Raw genomic sequence first — 10257 nt, forward strand, 5'->3', positions numbered from 1 at the left:
GCAATGTGGACCTACAGGTACTTTTTCACTGATACACTAGGTTAAAAGTAGACACCATAATAATATGATTATTTTAGTTTAGTATAGAGAGAATAGATTCTAAATAAGTACATACAATTTTACTTGAATACCCAAAACATATTTCGATACCTCACTAAGTATAGAAAAGTTAAGCGCTCCGAAGTCAGCTTTAAATTCGAAATAAAATCAACGCTATTTAATCACCGATATTGATAAACAAAATAAATCCGAGTGTTTTCATATCTTCTATAACATCTAAAATGCATTAGGTACCTACGAATATAAAACGCTAATGGATTCACTTTCATAATTATAAAATCGCATATCATGTAAAGAAGTAATAACCGCATAGATGCATTTGCAGGGCTAAATCACACAAGCTAGCACTTTGATTTTATTCTAGAACAAGTCTGAACTACTTTTATTATAAGATGGATATAGTTGACGAACTAGTTCTTAATAATACTGAATTGTTTATAAACGAAGACCATGCTTACCAACTCGGATTACTGGCGGCTAAGATTGCATTCTATAATTTTGAATGGCGATTCATGACCCTCATAATGTTCAATACGGTGCATGCGATCGGCTTGCAAACTTTCTTGATGAACTACAGCCAATCTGTCGTTGTGAAACTTGGAAAGTTTGTGCCCAAACATCGTGTTGCTGTTCCTCAGTTCGTGATATTTGGAGAAGAGGCAAATGATATATCAAAAACTATTCGTTGGCTCGTTAAAGCGAAGTACGATAGCAACGCCAAGTTTGTCATAATCTGTGCATCGCACACTGAAGAGTGTGATGAACAGAAAATATTTCAAACATTGCTTTCCACTTTCGTCGTTAACGCGATAGTTTTAAAAACATCGAATTTCGAGCCCAAAGCATACTCGTATAAAATAGTTTCACCGAACAGCTGTCTGAACAGTATACCATACAGCGTCGATTTAATATCCGACTGTCATAATGATAAATGCTTTGTTGGGCTTTTTCCAGAGAGATTAACTAATTTCTACCGATGCCGCCTCATCATGTCCACGGTGGAACAACCTCCGTTTATGTACCTTCATAACGGAACCAGACCGCCCTCGGGGACCGACGGTGACTTAATGAAGCTTGCAGCTGACATGTTAAACGCGACCCTAGTATTAAAAACTCCCAGTGATACTAACGATTGGGGTCATTACTCTAATAACAATTGGACAGGCTCACTAGGAGAAATATACAACGGCCGGGTCCATGCTTCCGTGTGCACGGCACCTCTAAGCTCAAATAAATATGGTAATTTTCAAATATCTTTCACGTATAATTCTATGGATATGGTGTGGGCGGCCAAACTACCTCCGGAAAAGCCGCCTTGGGAAAAACTTTTGCATCCCCTGAAATTTCAGGTAAGGATTATATTATTATTCACCTTTATCGGTGTTATTTTCCTGAATACCCTTAAAGAAACGAATATGTGGCGTAAAGTTAGAAGAGCTTTTCGGATGGGTCCATCGAAATATAATCTGTTATTTTATTCTTGGCTCTTGTTTCTCGGCATGCCAATACAACGAATACCGGCGAAAAGAAGTTTTCGATTTGCTATTTATGTCTGGGTATGGAGCTGTTTTATCGTGAGAAGCGCTTACCAAGCCACCCTCATTAATTCTTTGAAACACTCTGATTATTTAGATAACCTCGAAACTTTCGGAGAAGCTCTTAGCTATGGCTTTCCTTTCGGTGGTTTGTCGTCCATCAGGGATTATTACTACCAAGATCCTGATATTTATGATCATTGGATACACATGGATTTGGAGCAATTATACAACACCCTTGACAAGATATTGGATGGAACTACAGATTTTGTTATGGCATCGAACAAAGAGATTATCAAATATCATCTTATGAAATACAATGGCACTAAGCAACTGCAGATCATTCCCGAAAAGATCGTGAATAGTCCTACTGTGGTATATTTCAAAAAGTTTTCACCGTTGACGGCACCATTGAGCTATGTCCTTCGAGTGGCCTTTGAGGCTGGTTTTGTTCAACGATGTAACGAGCGATATTTACATCGCGGTAAAGATTTGTTTCGTCGAGACCGAGTTCAAAGACCTGAACCTTTAACTCTATACCATTTTGCTGGGTGCTTCGCTGTTCTGATAATTGGGTGGTTACTCTCAGCTATTTATTTTGCCGTAGAATATATTTGCGGAAACCTAAAAGAAGAGGAGTAAAAGCTTGTCGCCACTAACATAACATTCATCATCAACAGCCTAGCCTTTCTTCCAACTATGTTGGAGTCGGCTTCCAGTGTCACAGGATGCGTGCTGAATACCAGTATTTTACATGGAGCGACTGTCTATCAGACCTCCACATTACCTGGATTATAACAAACTGCTGACTATTGTTAACGACTGTCAAAGAAATGACGGCAGAAACCGACAATTCAACGTGCCCTCCGAAACACGTAGGAACTCGATATGTGTAAGATGGTCACCCATCTACAGAACAACCTCCGCGCGGCTGATGTTAACTAAGCCTCCCTGAGCTCCTCCACTAACATAAAATTCAAAGAATCAATCTTATTGTTGTAATTAGTATGTAATATAAATGCTTTCGTGTGTTCAGATGTGTTTTATTGGTTTAATTTGTTTTTGAAACTCAACATATTATACAATTTTTTCACAATACATACAAAAAAATTTTATTAAGTTTAAGATTTTTGATAACCATAGCAAGCACAGCTTCGTCTGAAATCAAATGACCGTGTGTGAATTATCCAATGATATTTATTCAAGTTACAAAACTGGAAATTGACACGTATTTAATAATGTAAGTATATAATGTTTATTATAAATTTGAAATACAATTGCGTTGTTAATTTGAAATATTAATTTTCAATTAGCGTAAAATTTACATAAATCATGTTTAGTTAGTAAATTAAAATAACTTTCTATATTCAATCATGAGATAAGTATCTAAACTAAGGCACCTAGATACTATTAATGGACTGATGAAAGCCATTGATATAGTTCATTACGTGACATGATTTTATTTTTCATTACTTTACACGCTATTGTTTATTCGAAGGCGTGTTCATCGCCATTTAGCTTCGAACATGTCGATAAATGAGTTGAGCCATCATTTATTTTCTAATGTGGACGCCAATAACGATAGCGAGTTAGGTGAGATGGCTGCAAGAGTTGCGCTTCAAAATTTTGATTATCGTTACGCCACATTACTCTTTTTCAATTCAACGTTGTATTATGGTGTGGAATTATTTTTACGGGTATTCAGTAACAATGTTATCATAAATAAAGGTGCACTCAACTCCAATCTTACTAAAGTACTACGTCAATACGTGTTATTTGGAAGTGATGTCATCGATCTCGAACAGTTGCTAGAAACAATGAAAGAACAGCAAGTGGTAAATACTGGTAATTTCATATTTATTTGCCAGTCGCAAGTTGTTCATGACTGTGACGAAAAGGACATTATTAAATTATTTGATGAGTTCAGAATCGCTAACGCAGTGATCATTAAGTCAAAGAACGCGAAAGCTTTCGGTTACACATATTATCCAGTTTCAGACGGTGTATGTAATAATGTAAAACCAGTTCAACTAAGCCTGTCTGAAAACAGTCAATACGTTACAAACTACGGGCGAATATTCGGTATGAAATTTAAAAAGCTACACTATTGTCCCTTATATGTTTCTACATTCATACAGACTCCATATATGAATATTAAAAACGGAATACCCTTCGGCCCCGATGGTGATCTATTGCGCATTATAGCCTACGGTTTAAATACAAGCGTAGTGATGATGACACCGCATCGAGCTGATGGTTGGGGCTATCGTGCCAAGAATGGAACCTGGATGGGGTCTCTCGCAGACATTTACGAAGATCTAGCGAATATGTCTATGACTTCGGCAGCTCTGACTCCTACTAGAGTCGCCGATTTTCAATATTCAGACAGTTATTACTCCTGCCACTTGATATGGCTAGTTCATCCAGCTGAGTTAGAAAACGAAGCCTTAAAACTTTTATACCCGTTTGAACAAAAGACAAGAATTGCGTTGATAGCAAGCTATTTGTTTGTCATATTTTGCGCTTTTGTCATCAAAACGGATAAATGGGCCTTCCTTTGCGGTAAAAAACGTGAAGATCAACCGTCTAGAAGTGTAGTCTTTTATTCGTGGATGTTATGTATGGGACAATCTTTAATTAAGCTACCTACAAAATCCATTTTGTTACATATGGTATTCCTTTGGATCTTCTTCTGCTTTATCATTAGAACTGAGTATCAGGTCTACCTCATAAATTCTCTGAAGGGCAAATTTTACGAAGAACAATTAGATAGTATAGAAGAAGTAATGAGGGCAAAATATCCGTTTGGTGGTGGAGCTGCCCTTCAAGATTACTACATTGATAATCCTGAGATTTACGATAGTTGGATAAGCTTAGATACGAAAGACATAGTACCAACTGCCTTAGAGATATCAAAAGGAAAGAAATTCGCGCTAGCCATGAATTTTGATACAGCACAGGTAGTCGCCAAGAAGCATAAAGTCAACATGCATATATTGCCTCAGAAAATCATTAGCGGTCCGAATGCAATATTTTTCAAGAAATATTCTCCACTTGCAGAATCTATCAACCATATTTTAGGTCAGCTGTGTGCTGCTGGATTTCCAGAACAGTTACATAAAAACTATACTAGTTTTATACCACAACAAGGGGACAACGAACAGGAAACATTGAAATTGGTGCACTTTACTGCGTGCTATGTTATACTTCTAATTGGGTGGAGTGTGTCTGCTATATTTTTTTTGTTAGAAATATATTTCGGTAAAATATATAAACATCCAATATTTTCAATTTAACAATAAAATACTTTCTTTGCAATGTAACGTGTAGATATACTTTGTTTACCCACACATGTGACAAATGATCGTAGGTAATAAATTACGAAAGTAAATTGCCATAGTCACACAAAGGACAAAATGACTATTTCATAATTATACGTTGCGTATGTAACATGTGAGCAAGCTATTACTGAATGTACAGTATCCACTGTAACTGATACAAACATGCGCCATGACGTCGTGTATCTGCAACATTTGATTTTATAAAGTCTCACAATGACTTAAAAAATTTGGTGAAATATTTTGTATGATGCTGGCGAATTTGGAATTTTAAATAGATTATGTATTAAAAAGATAAGGACATTTATTAAACGGTATTAAGTATGTATATCAAAACAGTTGAACTTTGAATAGATGTTGTCGAATTGTAATTAGTAGGTATATCCTGTAATATGCAGTAGAAACCTTCTGCGTATGTAGGTATTACAATAAAGATGCATGTTATTTGTGAACGAAGTTTTATTAGAATTTTACCTTAATTGTAAAAAAAAAACAACTCACGCCAATGATTCCCAGAAATACAATTAAAAAAAAATCAAACTTGGCTCAAGCACTGCGTGCGTCGAAAGTGCCAATTCCAACCAGTGCATTGATTTTGTAATAATAAGCACGTTACGTGATCTGGATTTAGGTTTAATCACACAAATGGATGTCCCCAAGCGTGTTTTAGTCATTCCACAGTAGACGTTACGATGAAAGAGTTCGCCCTTAACATATTTTCAAACATTGACGTCGATTGTGCCGTGTCGGGAAAAATGGCTGCAAATATAGCTTTACAAAATTTTGATTTTCGTTACGCTACATTAGTGCTATTTAATTCAACTTTGTATTGTGGTGTAGAAATATTTTTAAGTACTTTCAACAATAACTTTGTTGTGAACAGAGGTTCGCCTAACCCCAATCTCGTAAGAGTAACACGACAGTATGTATTGTTTGCTAGTGATATAAGTGATTTGGAATCGTTGCTTTTCTCATTGAAAGAACTAGATATGGTAAACACTGGCAACTTTATCATTGTTTGCACTTCACAGGTAGACTCAGATTGTGATGAAAGAATTTTCACTGAAATATCTTGGACTTACAGAATCGTCAATGTTGTGTTCATAAAATCCGAAAGGATGGGAACTCACGCTTTTACATATTTTCCGATTTCAGAAGGTCTCTGCAATAACATTAAACCAATAAAACTAAACCCTCCAAATTTTATACAAACAAGCCTCGGAAGAATATTCGGAAACAAGTTTGAAAAACTTAATTCTTGTCCGTTATTTGTTTCCACTTTCATACGACCTCCGTTTATGATTATCGACGACGGTGTTCCTATCGGTGCTGATGGTGACCTGTTGCGAATTATAGCCTATGGCTTAAATACAAGTCTTGTGATGATGACGCCACACCGTGGTACTGGATGGGGGTTTCTAACCAAAAACGGAACCTGGACAGGATCACTTGCAGACATTATCGAAGATCTTGCAAATGTTTCAATGACTTCGGCTGCCCTAACTCTGTCAAGGTTCTCGAACTTTCAAATATCTTTCAGTTACAATGCTGTGCATATTATATGGATCACTCATCCAGCATCCTTACAGAGCGAAGCGTCCAAGCTGTTACGCCCATTTGGACCATCGACACTAGTGGCTTTGACAGTCAGCTACGCGCTTGTGATATTAAGTGCATTTGTTATCAAAACTGATAAATGGTCATCGATATTTCATGAGAATCAATATGACCAGTCTCGCAAAAGCGTGGTTTTCTATTCGTGGATGATGTGTATGGGGCAAGCAGTGATTAAGTTGCCGAAAAAATCAGTCTTTTTGTATGTTATAGTACTCTGGGTCTTTTACTGCTTTCTTATGAGAACTGTATATCAAGTATACCTTATAGACTCCCTAACCGGAAAATTTTATGAACATCAGTTGGAAACAATAGAAGAAGCAATTAGAGGGAAGTATTCATTTGGCGGTGGACCTGCACTTCGGGACTACTATATTGACTACCCAAAAGTTTTCGATAGCTGGAAAGATGTTGATTCCCCTGAAATGGTACAGACAATTCTGGACATTTCGAAAGGAAAGAAATTTGTTTTTGCCGTAAACACAGATACAACAAGATCAATAATAAAAAAATATAAAGTGAAGTTACATCGGTTGCCTCAAAGAATTGTTCTTAGTCCCACGGTAATATTTTTTAAGAAATATTCTCCACTAACGGACCCTATAAATCGTATTTTAAGCCGTTTATGCTCAGCAGGATTTCCAGAAAAATTGTATAAAGATTATAGTGCTTATGAGACTAATCATAAGAGCAACGAGGAAGAAACTTTGAAAGTCATACATTTTACTGCATGTTATGTGATTTTAGTAGGTGGCTTTAGTTTGTCAGCGATATTCTTCTTATTAGAAGTATATTTTGGCAAGATATACAAACATCCAACTCTTTAGAAAGGCACGCAATACGTGAAATATCAGTTTATAAATTTTAATATTATTTTATGTATCATTATTATAATAATAGTTGGTATGATTCATATGAACTGTACCTAAACACTTTACCAAAGTCATTTATTGCTATCTTTTTGTTAATCGACAATGCATTACGACAATAACATAGCTGACACTACGACTATTAGATTGGCTAACTACCTTCATAATGGTAGAACCAGTAATTCTAGACATAAAGTAAATTAGTTTTTTGTAACTCCGTGTAATAAATACTTATTTTAATGCACTGGTCTTTCATATCACCTGAGAGTAATTGACGAGAGTGTTATACGTCTATTTGAAAGACCCATTATTTATTATAAGTAATTTTGCAAGTTATGGGACTATATTTGCTTGGGAAAATAAACGCAGGCAATTCGTTCCCCACCTTAGATCAAAACCAAAAAGGAACTGTGTAAGCTTTCAATGTATGAAACTTGATTGATCAATAGGGACTGTTGTCGTTGCGTGGTGTTTAATAACAATGCAAACTAATTTCATTGGATACTTACTTTTTTTTAATCTGTAATATTATGATTTCATTATATTTAAATAAACCCGTATTAAATGATTTTATTTTATTCAAAGTCCTTATACATATATAAATAATGTATAATAAATAATATCATTAATGTCCCACTGCTGGGCAAGGGTCTCCTCCCGTAATGTGGGAAGGGGGCCTTGAGTCCACCACGCTGGGTTGGGGACTTTGCATGCCCTCAATAAATGTATTAAACAAATTTTAGGCATGCAAGATTTCCTCACGATGTTTTCTTTCACCGTTGGAACATGTGATAGTTATTTCTAATACACACATAACTTCGAAAAGTCATTGGTGTGTTGCCTCGGGTTCGAACCTGCGGCCACTTGCGTGGGAGGTGTCAACTTATACCACTCGGCTGTCATGCTCGGCTAATAATGTTTGCATTAACAAATAATTAAACTTTATTATAAGTATAAGATTACAAATTGTTTTTTAAGCCAACTTATGGTATCTTTTTGGCACCACACTGTTTACAGAAACGTAATACTACAATATTTATTCGTAAAAATCTCGGCCAAAACTCGTTGGCAGCAAGTGTAACATTTTATTTTTATTACGGATACAAGTGACTGAAAAACGAATGAGTTCATAAAATATTCCTGAAAAGTTGTTTAACACATTTTGCAATATTGTCATGACATCCTCAACAACAATGATTACTATAGCTCGATTCTCTACTACTATCGACTACCGACAAGCGACCTGTCATCGAGAAATTTTGTATGAGAATCTGATCAGCGTCTCTGACGGATGTCGTAGAAGATATTTTGACAGTACATTCTAAATGTCAAAATTTCGATAGCTAGCCGGTTGTCGGTAGTCGATAGTGGTAGAGAATCGAGATACTGTAGCGCGATTCTCTACTACTATCGAGAATTGACAACTGGCTAGCTGTCGAAAAAAATCGTAGCAACAATTTTGGCAGTACATTCTAAATGACAAACTTTCGGTATTCGATGGTTCCAATTGTAGAGATTCGTGCTACTGTTTCTTATACATAAACGTTACTATAGCTTGAACACTGGTCTTTATCACGTGGTCTTCGTTTGCCGCGTTGACAACTCGAATGGTTTTCCATATGTTAAACATAAATATTTTTTAACGCAAGACAGATAGATGAAGCCACACACGTGGCATTTTGGATGTAAGGAAACGTTGCAGGTGTAACTGTTCAGCTCCACACTTAATCGCCATCTTACAGGCCTTTGGTTTGACTCGCCGTTAGTGACTTATCTCGGTATCTAAGAGTTCAAATCTGCGATATTCTTTCTTAACAGTCAAGCGTCCAGACATAAAGAAAAATTTTGTGAGAAAAGATATTAGCTGAAGAAGTGCTAGCACAAAGTTGTAAAAGGAATGTGTTCAGGTAAGTTCTTACCTACGCAGGGGTTTCAGAATAAAGCTATAAATCTTATTACATTTAGATCTTATCAAAGTCGAAGTGGAAACAAATTGAGATGGACGTGCGCACTAACTACGTAATTATGTCTAGGAAATAATTTTATTACGCTTATTTTATTACTGCGACAGATATTTTTTATTAGATAAGTTTTTATTAGGTAGACACGTATTTTATACTCGTATATAAACAGTCCTTTAGAGAGTCTTCAATAGTCCTTGTGAAAGTAGTTATAATATTTTCGCATAAGTACGTAATATTATGAAGAATTATCATTAAATAGGCCAAAAGACAGCCACTGCTCATAGCTCTTTATGTTATATTAATTAAGTCATTACAATTTGAACTAGATAGTAAATAGTTGATTACGACTCCAATTTATTAGACCGCGATTTTACTTGCAAAAAAATATCGCAACATGCAATAATTACTAAGCTAGAAAACTAATGGTTACCCAGTGCCAAATATAAGTGTAGCGGGTGCCCAATTTTTGTATTGTTAAAATTAATATATCCGGGTCAACTCATTCCGTATGCAGCCAGAAAAAAACTAATTTGCAACACCCTACTCCATAATAAAAAAAAAACATTTTTTACTTAAATTAATTTTCATTATCCTCTCTGTTACATTGCCATTCGAGTGAAAACTAACTACTGTCGGAACCAAACCAAAACTAAACTAAACTATTAAAGTGTATTTTCTTTATTAATGTAATTGAATCCGAAATAAATCTTGATATTAAGAAACGATGTTAGATTATGTTGAATAGCCGGATTCACACCAAACGTTCCATCTTCGATTGACACTGTGATCTGCGACCCAGGGTCATGGATAGCTTGTACTTCAACACCGCACTTTGGATCGCGCGCGGCACGTCTCCAGTTTTCACCAACCGCTCCTC

General features: G+C 35.9%; 2 protein-coding genes across 2 annotated transcripts; both read left to right on the forward strand.

The window, feature by feature from the left end:
- Window positions 1–452: 452 nt before the first annotated feature.
- Window positions 453–2237, forward strand: LOC142973822 (putative glutamate receptor). Its single transcript, XM_076115845.1, has one exon. The coding sequence runs from the start codon at window positions 453–455 to the stop codon at window positions 2235–2237; it is 1785 nt and encodes a 594-aa protein (XP_075971960.1).
- A 3451-nt stretch (window positions 2238–5688) lies between these two features.
- LOC142973823 (glutamate receptor ionotropic, NMDA 3A-like) lies at window positions 5689–7374 on the forward strand. Its single transcript, XM_076115846.1, has one exon. It carries the CDS (start codon window positions 5689–5691, stop codon window positions 7372–7374), a length of 1686 nt encoding a protein of 561 aa, XP_075971961.1.
- The last annotated feature ends 2883 nt before the right edge of the window (window positions 7375–10257 follow it).

This window comes from Anticarsia gemmatalis, chromosome 6 (assembly GCF_050436995.1).
Source record: "Anticarsia gemmatalis isolate Benzon Research Colony breed Stoneville strain chromosome 6, ilAntGemm2 primary, whole genome shotgun sequence".
Taxonomy (NCBI): domain Eukaryota; kingdom Metazoa; phylum Arthropoda; class Insecta; order Lepidoptera; family Erebidae; genus Anticarsia; species Anticarsia gemmatalis.